General features: G+C 44.4%; 1 protein-coding gene across 2 annotated transcripts in view; it reads right to left on the bottom strand.

The window, feature by feature from the left end:
- efna3a (ephrin-A3a) overlaps positions 1-17,500 on the bottom strand; it is a 119,481-nt gene that overhangs the window by 44,651 nt on the left and 57,330 nt on the right. For both annotated transcript variants that reach the window (XM_083765159.1, XM_083765158.1), the window contains exon 2: positions 337-638. In XM_083765159.1, coding sequence (XP_083621285.1) covers positions 337-638 — 302 coding nt within the window. The remainder of the gene's footprint in view (positions 1-336; positions 639-17,500) is intronic.

Genomic DNA, 17,500 nt, shown 5'->3' with positions numbered 1-17,500 from the left:
GCAGTGTCATCATGGATCTTATGCAGACGACAGAGGACAAACATGGGTTCCTCATTATGCTCAATGATCAATGGATCACAAAGTGCTCTAGCCTGAGGCTTGCTCATTACCACTGTCACCAGCTGCAGTGCGTCATATCAGAGTGATACATCATCGCAGGGTAGCATGAGGTGACAGAATTATCTCATCGTTTAGAGCAGGGGTTCTAAACCTTTTTAGCTGGGGACCCCCGGAAATGCTTTGGCCATGTCTCGCGACCCCCGCCCCGCCCCCCCAATACAATGGGTTGAATAAAGTAACCAACCACGGAACCCAATCTCAGAACCCCCGACTCACAGATGTAGTAGTACTCGTGGCCCACGTTGAACTCGTAGCCCAGGGAGAAGGCGCTGTAGCGCTGGAACTTCTCAGAGAACTTGATGGGGGCGTGGGGCGCGTGGGGCCGGTTGCACTCCCAGCGCTTGAAGCCCATCTGGGGGTCGCAGGTGCGGTAGCCGCGGTAGTTGACCATGTACAGGACATACTGCTCGGCCACGGTGCGCTCCAGGGACCCCCGCTGGGTGACGTTGTAGTGCGGGCAGTAAATGTCCAAGTAGTCGTTGACGCTGACCTGCACCGTGTAACCCTCTCTCCGCAGACTGGGGGGGGGAGAGAGAGAGAGAGAGAGAGAGACACACACACAAATAAGTTGCTTTGTCAGCTAATGTGTCAATTAAGTGACTAATTCAACCGAGCTTGGACTGAATGGAGGTGAGTAACCTCGCCCAAAAGAAAAAGTGAGGACGGAAATAAAAAGGACAGATAGAGAAAGGAATGGGCAAAAGGAGTGGATAAGAAAAGAAAGAAACATCCATCATATTCCACAAATCCCCGTAAACAGCAATAGGCAACCTTTTCCCTGCGCAGAGAAACACTGTTTTGTGTTTTATTTATTTGTTGTTGTCGTCATCATGTTCTCCTGCAGGCGATAAGCTTCCCTCCTCCTATGCATATAAAACACACACATTGTCCTCGCTCTCTCTAGTGGCGAAAAGCCGGCGATGTTGCAGAAAATAATAGCCTGCCTTTCCTCCCCTCGGAGACTGCCTACACGGGGTCAGCGAGGCGGAAGAAGCTCGTGTCAGTGTGTCGAATGTGTGCTCTCTGGCCACATGGGGGGGGGGGGGGGGGGGGGAGTGGGTAAGCGAGGTGTGTATGTGTGTGTGTGTGTGTGTGTGGGGGGGGGGGGGTAACCTGGCCGATGGCTAGAGGGCAGGTACAGTAGGTCATCCAGGAGTCGTCTGATGGCTGTTTCTGCCTCTGTGAGTGAGCATCTGTAAACATGTAGTGTGTGTGTATGTGTATGTGTGTGTGTGTGTGTGTGTGTGTGTGTGTGTGTGTCTCTTTATGCACCATTTTGGATCTTTTTCATTTTTGCCCTCCATTCTACTTTAAATGCTTAGTATGAGGTATAAAGTATGGCAGCCTTGTGTTCATAAAACAGAAAGATTGGGTATTGGGTAAGACTGACGTTATGTATCTTTCAGGACCTTTCACTGCTTCGTCTCAACCATTACTCAATGGCTCTGGTTGGATATTTTGACATTCCGTTTGACATTTTTTTGGAATGTTGCCACTACTGTTGGAGCAGCCATAATGTTTGTAATGTTAGTGTTAGTAAAAAGCAGGTAAAAGAGTAACGTTTGAGCCAGGCAGTCACTCTACCGTTCACTGTAATAGGAGAGATGCGCCTGGTGAGGGTTTAAACCCCGCAGCTACGTAGAGTCCGCCTACAGGAAATACGTAAGCTGCGACCATGAGACCCGTTTTTAAATTCGTCTATGTCCCTGTCGCAACCCCTTTGTCTCCTCTAGTCCAGCTCAGACTAGTGGCCTTGTGGTTAAGAGTGTCCCCCCTGAGATTGGGAGGCCGGGTCAGGGTTCAATCCCCCGGGCCAGGTCATACCAAAGACTATAAAAATGGGACTCAAAACCTCCCTGCTTCGCACTCAGGATCAAGGGTTGGACTACGGGGGGTAAGTCCCTGCGACAATAGCATCATGTCCAGGGGGGTGTACTTGTGCATCATGTCCAGGGGGTGCAGTTGTACATCATGTCCAGGGGGTGCACTTGTGCATCACGCCACTTCACACTACAGAAACAGGAGATACTGTAGGCTGCTGCCTTATGGGTTGCATGGCTCGGGAAGGTTCCCGAGGCTACTTGAAGAGTACTTCAACCAGTCCACCGCTGTGTGAGATAGATTACATCACGGTACAGCAGGGTGGACCAGCATAGCACTCCACGAGACACTTCAGTCCTCTCTCGGTTCAGCACCACACAAATAGGCCGAGGTGACGCAACACGATTCAGCATTCAGCCCCCATGCTGCGCTGTTGAAAGTTTATAATGCTAAGTATACTCATTATGTAAATGATGCCATCTGTAATTACGCCAAGTAGAAGTCATTAGAAGGGCTTGCTGCAGGTGACATGATGAGAGGGGATGTGTCCTTATAGCTGCAGTGGTGAGGGTCTGCGGCACATTGACATGCAGTTGCACACGTGTCACAGTAGGTGGAGGTATTGTGCTGTACTATGGCTGAATGAGTACCTTTCACTCCTTCCCACTCTCTTTCTCTCTATCTCTTCCTCCCCCCTGTTCTGTTCTCATTTCTCCTCTACCCCTTTCTCTATTCTTACTCTATTCTTTCCTATACCTTGCAATAATGCATGCATGCTGTCTGCAAGCATGAATGATGTGTAAGGAGGACTAAGGTCTAATTCGTCGTATGTTATAGAGTGTGAACCATAGACTGTGGGCGCACACACACACACACACACACACACACACACACACACACACACACACACACACACACACACACACACACACACACACACACACACACACACACACACACACACACACACACACACACACACACACACACACACACACACACACACACACACAGTAACTGGTCAGGTCTCTGGAGAGATTATGATTCAATTACAAAGCGAGGATCAGAAAAAGTCATAACACCTCTCTCTCTCCATCTATCTCTGTCTCTCTCTATCCTCTGCGCTGTAGCTTTCTAGCCGTTCTCTTATCTCCATATTTTACCCTCCGCTCGCCTTAGCTTTTGTTGATCCCTTCCATTCGGTTGCCATTACACACATGCTGAGGCATATGAATACCAATTCTCTTAACCAGTGTTCTTTCTGGGCCATCAATCTTATCTTGTTCCCTCTCTCTCTCTCTCTCTCTCTCTCTCTCTCTCCCCCTCTCTCTCTCTCTCTCCCCCCTCTATCCCTGGCGTTCAGATGTGAGATGACAGATTTTTGTCTTGCAGAGTTGCGGGAAGAGACAACAGAGCCATGCTTCAAAGAGACTATATTTAGAGAAGGGAAGGGTGGGGGTGCAGTTGAAATAGGTGGAGTTGTGGAGAGGGGAATGATACGAGAGAGGGTGTAGTGAATATATAATCACGCTGTGAGGGGAATCGTGGATGCAAACGGGGTGAAGCAGAAACGGGAAAGAGTGGAGACCCATTCATTGAGAAATTCGGCAGAGGAAGGCAGGAGAGCGAGAGCGAGGAAGATCAAGGAGCAGCCGTCAAACTCAGAGAGCACGGCGGTGGATGGGGGGCAGGGTGGTTGAGCATTGAGGTGTATTCGCGTGTGTTGTGTGTGTGTGTGTGTGTGTGTGTGTGTGTGTGTGTGTGTGTGTGTGTGTGTGTGTGTGAGAGCGAGAGCGAGAGAGTACCACAGAAACAGGGATGTATGCCGTAGGGATATACTGTATATACCGAACTCCATCCCATGTAGGCAATCTGCCTCAATGCCCCCCGCAGCCACAACACTCGTTTCATTCGCATTGTTTTAAGCTACCACTGTCAGTGGAGATTGGCAAATAAACAAGATACTGTTGGGCTAACATTGGACATACTAGCAACCAGCAAACATAGACAGATGCAATTTAACAGTTTTCATGAAACTTACATTACCCCGCTCAGGTTACACAAGATTGATAGGAGTATTTCCCCTATGTGCCAAAGATGTAAGATAACAGAAGGTTGCCTATTACATATAATATGTTATGGAGCTGCCCACTTCTGATTGATTACTGGAAGTTCATCATGTCTACTGTCTCTGATATCATAGAGATTGAAATACCACATGATCCAAGAATTTGGTTACTGGGTGACGTTACATTGATCAACATACATTTTAACAAATAGTATTTTGTGTTACTCGCCAGTACAGCTGCGAAGAAAATCATTTTGGTTAATTGGAAATCTGAAAACTCACCTTCACAGAGATGAAAGCTGAATGAGCTTTCATCATACTGTACTTCTGAAAAGATACTGTACAATGTAAGGAGAAAGCCTGCTACTTTTGAAAAGATATGGGGTAGGTTCTTTGAGGTTCTACCTTCAATATCTCCTCTGGTGTTATGGTGAGTAATGAGAGCTGTGTAGTTTACCTTTCTGGGGTTGGGGGGGGGGGGGGGGGTGTTTTGGCTGTTTTTAGTTTTCTTTTTTGAGTTTGTCTTGTCTAACAAAAAAAGAAAATCTTGATTTTGTAATTCGTTGTTTTGAATGATGTTTGCATTATCATTAAATAAATCTTAAAAAAGACATACTAGCAACATTATAATGAATGTATATTATTATTTTTCCCTTCTTCAGGTGGCAGGTGTCAATTTGTAACACTGGTTACAATTGGTTGCATTTATGTTAAATTAACACAATTTTCAATTTAACTAATTAAGATATTAATTAATTAATTAATTCTTCCGCCACTGCCAGTGTTTTTCAGTAGGCTCACGGTTCCTGAGACGTGAACCAGATGTAAAAAATAAATAAAACGAGTGACGGGTCTTTTCTTTCACCCACAAAATAGATGTTGTAACCGCGATCATCGGTTCTTTAGTTATGGGCCGTTGAATAAAGCTTATTTTGACCAATAACTCTGAGATAAATGCATTTTTGTGAATCTATCTATCCGGTTCTATTGGTTGCCTAGCAACCTAGAACCATTCATACACTGACGTAGAGTGATCTTTAGCGTAATCACTGAAAACACAGTTCTGGCCTCTGGTGGAGTCAATGACAGTTAAGTGTTGTATTTAGTCTGACGTCCAGGGGTGTCAATGACAGTTACTAGAGTTTCTCTGGAGAGACAGAGCAAGCAGTGGCAGGATGATGAGGAAAAGGAAATGGGGGAGGGGGGGTGGGAGGGGGTCAGGTGAGGAGGAGCGGAAGAAGAGTAGGTTTGGTAGAAAGGAGAGAGAGAGAGAGAGAGAGAGGTGAGGAGGACAAATGGACCAAGAGTAGGATAAGGAGTCCCTCTAGGTGTATGGTGTTATGTAAGCAGTGCACTTACTGTATGCTAGTGACACAAGATGGAAAGGTTGCAGGGCTGTGAGGGATGATGGCAGGGGTTCAGGAGACAGGGAGAAAGAAAAGGACAATTAAGAGTAGAGAGAGGCAGAGCGATGTATAGATGCGCGGATGAAAAAGTAGGAAGGGTGTGTGAGAGAGTGTGAAAGAGAAAAGAGTCTAGGTGGGTTGAAGCAGAGAGAGAGAGAGAGAGAGAGAGGGGTGGGGGGTGGGGGGTTAGAGGTCTTCACAGGTCCACCTGAACCAAAATCTGAGAAAATTGTAGAACCATGTGGTTTCGGTTCTATGTTTTATTATGGTCTAGACTCTAGTTGGTCCAGGTCGGATCCCATTCTATTACCACAGGTTTATCATTACTGTATGTGTAATACCCGAGTGGATCCGAGAGGATCTATAATCAGTGCTTATCAGGAGAGAAACACATGAAGTTCTGTGGAACTTCCATGACGATTAGGGCTATAGGATCAGCTTAAAGGTCCAGGCACACTGCACACTGCTCTTCGGATTTTTTGCTGCATTTTCCCGCTGTTTTTCCAGAAAAAGTCTGCAAGGACCTTAACGGAAGAAAAAGTGTAAATGTGCACCAGCGAGTTGCGTCAAAGGTGGATCTATAACTCTTAGGGCACGGTCACACCACACTTTTATTCTACCTAATGAGGGCGGATTCTGCTAAGGCATTTCAATGGGAATGGAGCGGATTGCTGCAAAGAATGCTCCATGTCCATTGAAATACATTAGCAGAATCCACCCTCATAGGTACAATAAAAGTGCAGCGTGACCATGCATTTGTGGGGAAGCAAAAATGTACCTTTTTAAAACTAATACACTTAACACACAGTTAAATTTGTGTTTTTCTTTGTAAAAGAAGTCAGAAGAGCTATGGCAGGCCCAGGCCGTAGCGTAACGGTCTGGGCACCAGACTGGTAATCCAGTCGCAGTGTGCCGCGGGTTCGACTCCCGGACCCGACACGGCCTTTACTGCATGTCATCCCCCCATCTCTCTCCCGTTTCCTGTCAGCCTACTGTCTGTCCCTTCAAAAATCAATAAAAGGCGTAAGCCGCAAAAAAAAAAAAAAAAAAAAAAGAAGAGCTATGGCGACATCTACGCAACAGAGAGAGTTTATCACAGACTACAATCAACGACGCAGTGTCAGAGAAAGACTTGGAATTAGACATTTTCCAAATTCCTTCATTAAATTACTAAAGGATACAGCAATTCAGCAGACATGCACAATAAACCAGTGCAGAGAGACCTACATGGAGATCTAGTGCTCCCCGGGGAGATAAGCATATGTAACAAAAACACAGAACACAGAAAGAGCGATGGCTCTCATTCCCGTTCTCTTCCCCTATACCATGTTCTCTTTCTTTCTCTCTCGCGCCCACTCTCTCTCTCCCTGCGCTGTGCATTGTCTCCGTGGCGGTTTTGCTGTCTCATCATCATTTTCCTATGAGCAGGAAAGCACAGCTCGTTAGTAAAGCCTGCACAAGACTGCCGAGGGAGCGAGCTAGCAAAGGAAGGAGGCAGGGGAGAGAGAGAGAGAGAGAGAGAGAGAGAGAGAGAAACGAGAGAGAGTGCAGGGAAAAAGAGTTGAGAGAAAGATAGTACCACTGTACCTTTCACGTCTGCGCTAAAAAGAGTCTTTTGAGAATAGCGATGGTATCACTAAATAACAATGGTACGCTACTGCTACAGCTAAAGAGACTTTTCTTTTCTTTCTTTTTTTGAGTACAGGGAAGAAGCCTTAGTGGCCAGAACATCTGGTGACATAGAAACATGGTCGTGCGGTGGTGGTATAAATTAATGCCAACAGCGACATACAGTAGAGTGGATGCTGTCTGACTGTGTTGTGTGATATTTCACTGTGCTCCAACACTAGTAGTCTGGAGGAGCACACCAACGATACTGTGCATTCCCCAATACTGCCACTAAAGTCTCAGTGCTGTCAATCTTTTTGCTTTGTGTATGTTCTTTGTTTATGCTTCCTGGGAAGACATTCACCAGCACATAGGGTTCTGATGTTCTGATATAACTATTCCTCCTGGTGCTGGAGTGAGGCCTGACACTCCCATCACTAATGTTTGGTTGAGTTATGTCCACGATGACACTTATACTGTATGCCAAAAGCAGCAGATTTACAAGCACAAGCTGTGAGATTATTTTTCTGATATCTGATTTATTTTTATTCGGGACACCGTCATATACAGTACGAAGTATAAATCAGGCTTTACGTACAGTAACGCTAAATGGTGTGTTCCCCCACAAGAGCTGAATAATTATGAGCTTGCCTGTTAGCAAAGAAGTTAGCGCTTCTCTATTAACTTATAAATGAATAAAGAAGCTTGAAGAAGAAACAGAGCATGAGCTCTGCTCCTGAATACATTCCCAATGAAACTATCATGCCAGGGATTGGCTGCTCATGAACTCATATTGACAGAATAAAGTTAAATATTGCTTTGAGGTACCATTGCAAGGCCTAGTTAGAACCTACAGTATTTAGAACTACTTTCGAGCATCATTCTTTTGAACACAGCATTTAAAGTTTCTTCTCTAAAAGAATAAAATCGGTTCTGTGAAGACAAAACACATCTTTGCAATTTGTGGTGTGCTGCTGACTCAGTTAAGCACCACAGAGGCAGCAATCTAAAATAAACCTCTAAAATGTCTAGCCCACCCTTGTGTTGGAGGTGCATTAACAACGTAATCAATATTATTAGTTCACTGTGTCAGCAGTGAGAAAATGGAATCGATCTTATTCAATCACATGCATAAATAAACACGCTGCTGCTATATACACCGAACAACAGCTATGCATGACATCACACATATAATAGTTGGGCCGGTGTAAACATGCACGCTGGAGAAAGTATCCGTCAACTATATTTGCCAGACATACATGTAGTAGCACAACCCCTGGCATCCAGCAGCACAACCCAGTAGTCGAGTGGCAGGGGTGCGTATAATCCGACATTACTAACCCTATACCTAACCCTAACCACACGCAGAAGCACGTACGTAGGTCTACAACTTTACTTTATCTTCAAAAAAACAACTGTCCGTGGTTGGCGGAAGAATTGTGGCGCAAGCAGGATTCAACACCATGAGGTGTGGGTAGGGAGTCTAATGATTAGTGAGCCAAGCCACATGAGGCTGGTGCTGAGATGGGGTATTCAGTCTGTTGACAACGCCCCACTCATGAAAAAGAAAGAAACCCCGCCAGAAGACCTGCCCAGTAGGGGAGGGGAACCTCCCTACGGGGCAAGGCAGAAACCCTTGACGGATGATTTCTCCATTCCGCTGTAAGCATTTTAACACTATAGTTTGATATAACAAATACCGGATACAATTAATACCTATTTTTAACACTAGGTGGCACATGCGTGTGATCCAGCTACTCCCCAAGGGAACAATGAAGGAAACATAGAGAGAATTAAATGTCTTCTACAGGATGGTTTTACAAGAGGCAAACTGTCAAGAAATGGATCCGTCTGTCTGTCTGTCTGTCTGTCTGTCTGTCTGTCTGTGCATCCAGGGCTAATCTTGCAAACCACTGGAAACATGCAAACATGTTTACTTTAATTTTATAATCAAGTCAAATGTGACTGGATCAGGCTGAAACCTTGCCCAAAGTTTCAGTCATACGTCATAGACGATGTTTCTCAAATGGGGGTACAGACTGGCATAGAAGTACTACAGGGATTTGGGAGAAAGTGGAAATTTGTATTTTACAGTTATGTTTAATGATAAAACATTGACAAATCTTATAGGTGTTAATTCAATCAAAACGTGACTAGCGCAACTGTTATGTAATGTACACCGATGCGTACATTATCTACACGTATACATCGTGAAATTGGCAATGTTTTGGTTTCCTTTCACACAGAGCACAGTGTCAGATTGTCAGCATGCTGGTGGTTGTTTACCAATGTAAACATGCGGCAGATGCACATCTAGCATTCTGCTGCTTGTCCTGTGTATACACCAGTGGTGGAAAAACATTCCACCACATTCACATTTTTTACTTTACTTAGGAAAAAGTAACAATAAAGTATTATGGAAATACTTTGTTACAAGTAAAAGTCCGGAATTCAAAATGTACTTGGTTATACAAAAGTATTGTCATCAAAATGTACAGTAAGTAAAAATGCTCATTATGCATTATGCAATTTCAATTTCAAATGTATACACATCTTTTGAAAATAGCACATTGTGAGCTTGTAAAAATGTGACCTTTTCAAATGGCGGAAATGTAGGCTGAAGTGGTTAATGTATGTTTTGTAATAATAATCAAAATCTACAAATTAACAATTAACTAAAATTGTCAAATAAATCTAGTGGAGTAAAAGTACAATATTTGGATCAGAGATGTAGTGGAGTAGAAGTAAAAGTATTTGAAATTGGAAATACTCAAGTTAAGTACAGAAACCTCGAAATTGGTTAGTTAGTTACTAACCAATTTAGTTACTTTACACTACTGTGTGGTGAATTCCACATGCAATGAATGGGGGGAGCAATGTACAATGTGTATCAGGGATAGGTCTATATTTAGTAAACAATTAAAAAGCAGCATGCTGAAATCTGTGTACAGTGCCAGAGCATTTCGTGATGACAAATAGCGGTATGATCTGGTTAGATGAGGTCATTGTGTGACTTCTTAACATAAAAGTTCTTCCTCAGAGTTAATCAATGCCAAACTCATCAGCGGCGCAACGAAGCCATGCGTAAACACTGTTGATTTAAATGCCATTCCTCAGCTGTCTACTTACTTCCGACAGACCTCCCTGATCCAGTCCCCCGGCAGGGACATGCTAGGCTCTGCTGTTTTTCCCCTTTACCTCAGCACCAAAACTCATTACACACTCACGCGCACGGACACAAAAATACAGGCCTTACACACACAGACCTCTGTGCATTCAAATAGATACTCACGCACACACACGCACACTCTCCCACTCACACAAACAAAGACGCACACGCTGCCTCCGACAAGCCCACCACTGATTGAGTTAGCGTCGCAATTAATGGCACAGTTTACTGCGATTCGATCCGGAAAGGAGGATTGAGGGTAAAACAAGTGCTGAGACAGTACAGGCAGAAGGAGCAGACGCTGCAAGTCTTCTCTGTGACTATTGCACTACTGGGACTCATCCAAGGGATTCTTCTGCAGACTCCTCTCACTCTTTCCTCGGCTGAAAGAGAAATTGGGGGATATTAGCCGTTCACAGCTCCCCCATTGCTCTTGCCAAATCCCTGCGGCCCATCGCTTGGCCTTCCACCTCAAGTGTTCCTCATTTGACTCTACCCTTAAATGTGCTGCTGCATTCTTACCGCGGTGCAATGAAGGTGGCTGTACCTGCACTGCATGGTTTTAAACCCAATTTGCTTCAGTCGCATGATGGCACTGCTCGCTGAAAATAACTGATTTCGATATCAATTACTTCTGGCAAGCTTTACCTCAGCTCAACATGACAACTGCCCTACAGGGAATTGGAAGCTTAAAACTGTAACGCAGAACAGATGGATGTTTGTTTTTCACAGCACATAATTTTTTTTCATGTTTATTTTCTGATATAAATCATCTAATATATTCCCCATTTCCCTTGATCTCCCATCATGACTATCCGATTACTTTGTATCATCAAAGTGTACTTGATCTCATCCTGACTGATAGGCATAGTCTAATATTTTGATATCGGTATAGGGTGTCTTTACCATTTGTGATTAGAAGCCAGATAGAACAAACTTAGATCGAACAGAAAATGTGTTTTCATTCATTATAAATTGTATTTTTCTGCAGCACACTGTGGCAGGTTCCACATTCGCCTCGACTTTCTCCAGTTGTCAAAGCTTACTCGCAACTTAGAAGTGTCAGCATGTACACGGCATTGCTATGGGAAGCTCTCAAAATATCCTGGCACCGATGCCACCTAGGCAAATTCCTGTACATTTATAGTACTTCCTGAATATACCACAACTCAAACCACCCCCACCCCCCCTTCTCCTCTTCCCCTCAGCTTCTCCCAGGATCCCTGTCTCCCCAGTTTTCCTGTATAGGCACACAGCTAGCAGTGCTGATGATTCCGATTGAGTCAGTCTCCTGGGTACGGCTGGTGGGTGATACACATGCATTGTACCACGATGCTCAAACAGCTCAACTCAGCCAGCCCAAGGGACCACTTTTTGGAAACTGACATGGCTGGTGGGCAGCTGTTTTTCACTGCCATTCAGCATACAGTACAGTAGCCTACACTGTAGGCTGACCACTGTAGACTGTTGAACATTACCAAATTGAATCATCTGAATTTGTTTTCCTAAGTGATTATTGTGAAATCTAACCCGCTTCAAAAACAACTATAGAAGTGGAAGCACCTAGTCTTTTCTACTGTAGACTGGGCTGGATGTAGTATAATGTAAAGGGTGTGTGAATTAAAAGGATGAAAGTTTCTCATCCAAAAGAGTGCTGTATATTGAATGAAATATCTACAGTAAAAAGGGATTTCAGCTTCACCCAGCTGAGTGCTTCTCAAGTATAAAGCCCCTATTGTATGTAAGCAAGCAATGGATGCAGTGAAAATATAATCTAGTAGAGTAGAGAAGGGGTCTTCAATGTTTTTACAGCTACTTTCGCCATTTGATTTGTCCAAGAACACTTAAAACAAATTTTCAGACCGGGCGGGTAGGCGGGGCCGCTTCAGCTTTGAACAGATTCACATGGGCACGCATGCAACTTGAGGACGCACGCACCACGCAGGTTGTGAGCGGAGACAATTGCATCGCCTTGGCTCATTTTGTGCTGGTCACTGCAAGGACCCATTAGCTGAGAGAGAGGCAAACAATGTTAAACCTTTTGAGAAAGCCTTCCATGCAGCTTGATGAAAGGCTTTCAAAGTTAGCTCAGCATATTTCGCTGACTGTCTGTTGACCACAGAGATACTAGCTTGGAAGTATTCCACAGTTTTCCTTTTAAGTGCCTCCAAGTGATGCAGCAGCTTTGATGGCTTCATAGATTCATTTAAAAGCACTCTCATCAGTTTTAAGCCCCAAACCACACCAAAGGGTTGGGTTGGGACAAAACTGTTTTTAACCCATTTTGGGCAGGAACCCCTTTATGTTATAATTTAGCTATTGAAAAATAGCAGATCTACAAGCTCATAGCTACGAGCTTGTAGGTCTGCTATTTTTGAAAGATCGTGAAAATATTTATTTCAGAAAACTGGAGGATTTAGAAGGTCAGGTCAGGTCAAAATGGGTTAAGGTAAACCACACCAATGCAACTAATTGAGTTGCAATGAGTTGCATTGTTTATTGTTTAAGACTACTCTTCCTGGGGTCCAAACACTCATACAATCAAATTAAAACATAATACAATGGAATTCTGCCATTATAGTTACAAAACAAAATAAAAGTTATTGAAGATTTCAGTCTTCATGCCTTCTAGAAATATTACATTACAACAAATTATAAACTACAAACTAAACATTGTATATCCTATTACTAATAATTGAAATCAAACTCTCAACAAGCTAACCAAACATGATTTCTTTCCTAATCACTGCTGCCTTCAATTTATTTTTAAAGCTTGATTTATTCTCTATGTTTATTATATATGGCGGGAGCAGCTAATTCCAATGTGTTCTTGCTCTATACATTACTGATCTATTAAGTGCATTTGTTCTAGTTAAAAAGAATCCTATCAACTAGCCCCCCCCCAGATCTAGAGCCATGTAACATTAGCACAACATGTGATTACCAGCTGGCATTTTATTTATTGTCCTATCTCTCTCCATCTGTCTGTCACACTGCTGTCAATCAAATTTACCCGTAATGCGCGAAATCTGATTGTGTATGCCATGTGTCAATTATGTTTGCATCACCAGTCAATCAAAGGCTGCGATGTAAATGATTGCCACTGGTCCAAAGTCACTTTGTGAGTCCTTTGTGAGAGGTCGTCAGCGCAATAATGTCATTGACATTACAGTTACATAGGTAGACACTCTTGTGTACATGAAGGTGAACAGTAATGGCATGTAGCCTAGTTAGATGGAATAAAGGTGGAAGACCATGGCAGCATAGTCCCAAGAGTGATACAGTACTGTAACTGTACAGAACCCGACCAAGGCCATAGTTTTGGATCTGATGCCAATGAACTATTATAGACGCATGCACGCACGCATGCACGCACACACGCACGCTCTCACACGCACACACACGCACGCTCTCACACGCACACACGCACAGGAAGAAAACACCAAATACCAAAATGTTCATTTTTCAGGAAATTAAAAATATGTTTTTTTTTTCAGGAAATGAAGACAACCTTATATTTAAAAACAAAGCAATATTGCATCATCAAAGTTGGTATTGTGGGGCACGGTGGCACAGTTGGTAGTGCTGTCGCCTCACAGCTAGAAGGTCCTGGGTTCGATTCCCGCTGGGGATGCTGTGGGCACTGGCGGCGTGTTCCCTCCTCCGCATCAGTGCCCATACCCGAGGCGGGGGTTGGCGATAGGGCCTTTCTGTGTGGAGTTTGCATGTTCTCCCCGTGTCCCCTAGGGTAGATACCCTCACAAAAACATGCCGTAATTCTGGTCTCTAAAACTACCTCCCCCTGGCCAGCCGGGGCGCCTGATGGAGGGGAAAGGAACTGGTCGGAATAACGTGTCCCTTCCACACGCTACGTCCGGCCGGGGAAATTCCCCTCTGTCAGGTGAAAAGAAGCAGCTTGGACTCCTCATGCATAGAAGGAGGCATGAGGTCAGTCCGCTGCCCCCCCAGGTTGGCAGAGGAAGTGTAGCGCCCAGGATTACATTAGATAATTGGCACTGGGTGAAAAGAAAACTGGGTTACAAAATCGTGGGATAAAAATGTAAGAAAAAAATTGTGACTTTTGCATTGTAGGAGCAGAGGTAGTGGAGTTAAGAGGTTTTGTCCGAAGCGCTTTTTACTAGTTTTCATTGGTTAAATATATTTTTTAACAAACACACAGACGTAAAGGGTGTTTAATAGCACTGATTTATGGGGGGGGGGAAAAATCTAAAACCTCAAAAATGGAGTTACTGTACGCTGTACAGGTATGTCATGATTGAAAGCAGAAGCTGCAGGGGCGCCCGTCCAACTACACTTTTACTATAAAATACATGTTAACTGAGGTTGCCAAGGAATCTGTGTCTTATACTGGACTGCCTCCAATGACCACCTGGAAGCCTCTTGCTTCCCGTAATGCAAATGGCCCGTGGGCTTTAGTTTCTGGATACCAATGACTTTATTTTACAGAGGTTAAGCAGTGTTATGGCACATTAGATCAGTGGTTCCCAAACCTTTTCATGACAAGGACCCCCAAAGTGATATACTGTATATCTGAAAATATTTTGTGCCAGAAACCCCCGTTATTTTCTTTCCTAAATTATTCAAAAGTTTGTGTGGTGATATAGATCTGTTGATCAAAACATTGAGCACAATAAAGTATCTGATCTAACAGTGTGCAGACCTCATTATTTTATGAAGAAAACCACACACACACACACACACACACACACACACACACACACACACACACACACACACACACACACACACACACACACACACACACACACACACACACACACACACACACACACACACACACACACACACACACACACACACACACACACTACTATTCTTAATCTTTTTTAAACATAAAAACAACCATTTGGCTTGTGAAGACCAGGATAATGGTCCTCAACGGTCCATTTCTCCAACTATACTGTACATACAGTACGTGTGCATGCATCCACAGACTGATACACTGACCGACCATTTGTTTAGAAGGAAGTACATTTCTACTGACTGATAGCACCCTCTATCCCAATGACTACACACACATGCCAATCATTTCTACTGATTGATAGCACCCTCTATCCCAATGACTACACACACATCCCAATGAGTGAATGCTTTCATTTCATTTTTCCGTCCTTAGCATTGGTTGATAAGGGCAACGTCTATTAGTTTAACAAAACTGTGTGGAGCAAGATTCATGTCACCTAACCTAACAAAATGAGTGGCACACAAACAGCCACTGTGGAAAGCATGGGGGTGGGCGGTGAATCCCTCTTCTCCTAATTAGTGGAGAAAGATAGATTGACAGAAGGCACTAGACAGGCACCACAAGGTGATGACAGACCCCAGTCATTTGCAGCCTTGCGGAGCCATCCATCCCCATTGATAACAACAGTCTATCTGGCTCAAGGTGAGATCCTAATTGTCCCCGGTTATTAAACGCCCAACCTCTCACCGCTCTCCCCCTCTCGTTTGTTATTCTCCCTCACATCGTTCTCTCGCTCTACAGTACATCTCTTTTCCCATTCCCATTCCCTCTCCCCGCTCTGCTCCGCCGTTCCACCCCATTCCCTCTCCCCACTCCGCTCCGCCATTCCACCCCAGCTTTTGCTGCTCATGTGCTTTTCAGAGAGCACTGTCTGATGATGAAAGGCACAGCTCGTTCCGTGCTCCCCATTATCTAAGGGCGTCACATTCTCTCTTACAGAGTAAGAGCATTGATACTGAGATAATGGAGACTGCCACGATGTTGGAAAGTGTAAAAGCTAAGTGTGTTTTGTGTGTACAGTATGTGTGTGTGTTAGTGTGTGTGTGTGTTACCATCATTAAATTCAAGTCTGTATAATTAATGGCCGTCTGTAGGTGTTGAGTGTTGTATGCATCTGTGTTTGTGTGTTCACGCACATGCGTGCATGTGTATGCACATGCGTGTGTGTGTGTGTGTACCTGATTGTGTGTTCACTACGGCGGCTCAATGTATCAAGCCTGCTTTAGCAGAATTTCTTTGTGTAAAAGCGTGTCTGGCTGTCTATGAAAGTGTGGCATGTGAATGTGATTATGTGTGTAGTATCAACGTGTGTATAACATTTGTGTGTGTGTGTGTGTGTGTGTGTGTGTGTGTGTGTGTGTGTGTGTGTGTGTGTGTGTGTGTGTGTGTGTGTGTGTGTGTGTGTGTGTGTGTGTGTGCGTGCGCGTGCGTGCGTGCGTGCGTGCGTGCGTGCGTGCGTGCGTGCGTGCGTGCGTGCGTGCGTGCGTGCGTGCGTGAGCAAGAGAGACAAGGAGAATAAAAGAGAGATGGAGAGAGATAGAGAGAGAGAGAGAGATGGAGAGCAGATGTGTTTTGTCAGGCAATAGAGGGCCTCATCAGGATGAATTCGCCACAGTGGCCTCCCTAGTGTGGATGTCAGCCGGGCGGCCGTGTGTTGCTCTGCCATTGGCCATGTCCAAAAACTAAGTGTTCATCTCCCCCATCTGCCCTCTCAGGCCAGTGGCTGAGCACAGCACACACTTGAACCAATGCCAAACAGAGGAACAAAGGCCAAAAAGAGGAGCAAATATAGTACACACACACACACACACACACACACACACACACACAGTCTATCCTTGGTCCATTTTTTCGCCTCTTCACCAAAACTGTCCGCAAGTTCGCAACGTGTCACATTGTGAATGTGATACGTTGTGAGCTTCTAGATCTGCTATTTCCATCAAATGTTTGCCTACTATGACATACCCAGAATAGGGACGCAGTAAGGGTTCAAGTGGTTAATTTAACTCTGATAGTGGACACAAATGGGACCAAATGGATCCGTAAGGTTCCATTTGGTGGATAAATGGATCCATTTGGTGGATACAGTTGGATAAATGAACACTGATTTTACTGCGCATCTTCCTAAAGCATCACTATCTCCAATCATCAAATTATTGTCTCCGCCTATGTTTTTGCCCCTGTCCGTCCGTGTGTGTCCATGTGTGTGTTTGGACCAGTGAACCGATCGGCGTGAAACAGTGCACGCACATTCCATGGAGGCCAGAGCAGAACCAGCTGTCCAAATTTCAAACATCACATCGGCCTGTTATAGCGCCACCAGCAGGTCAATATTGCTCCTACAGATTTTGTCCAAACATCACGCTAATTCAGTACAGTATCTAGTCTATAGTCATGTGATCAACACCGTTACATTTTTCATATTCCGTCCTGATTAGCTAAGATTGGTTTCGAAAGTTCGCGCCGCGGACTGGTGCGTTTTTGAACAAAATGCCTCAAATCATGAACATCAGTGTGACATC

Source organism: Protomyctophum parallelum, assembly GCF_964188405.1.
Source record: "Protomyctophum parallelum genome assembly, chromosome: 1".
Classification (NCBI taxonomy): domain Eukaryota; kingdom Metazoa; phylum Chordata; class Actinopteri; order Myctophiformes; family Myctophidae; genus Protomyctophum; species Protomyctophum parallelum.
This window is presented reverse-complemented; position numbering and strand designations above follow the sequence as displayed.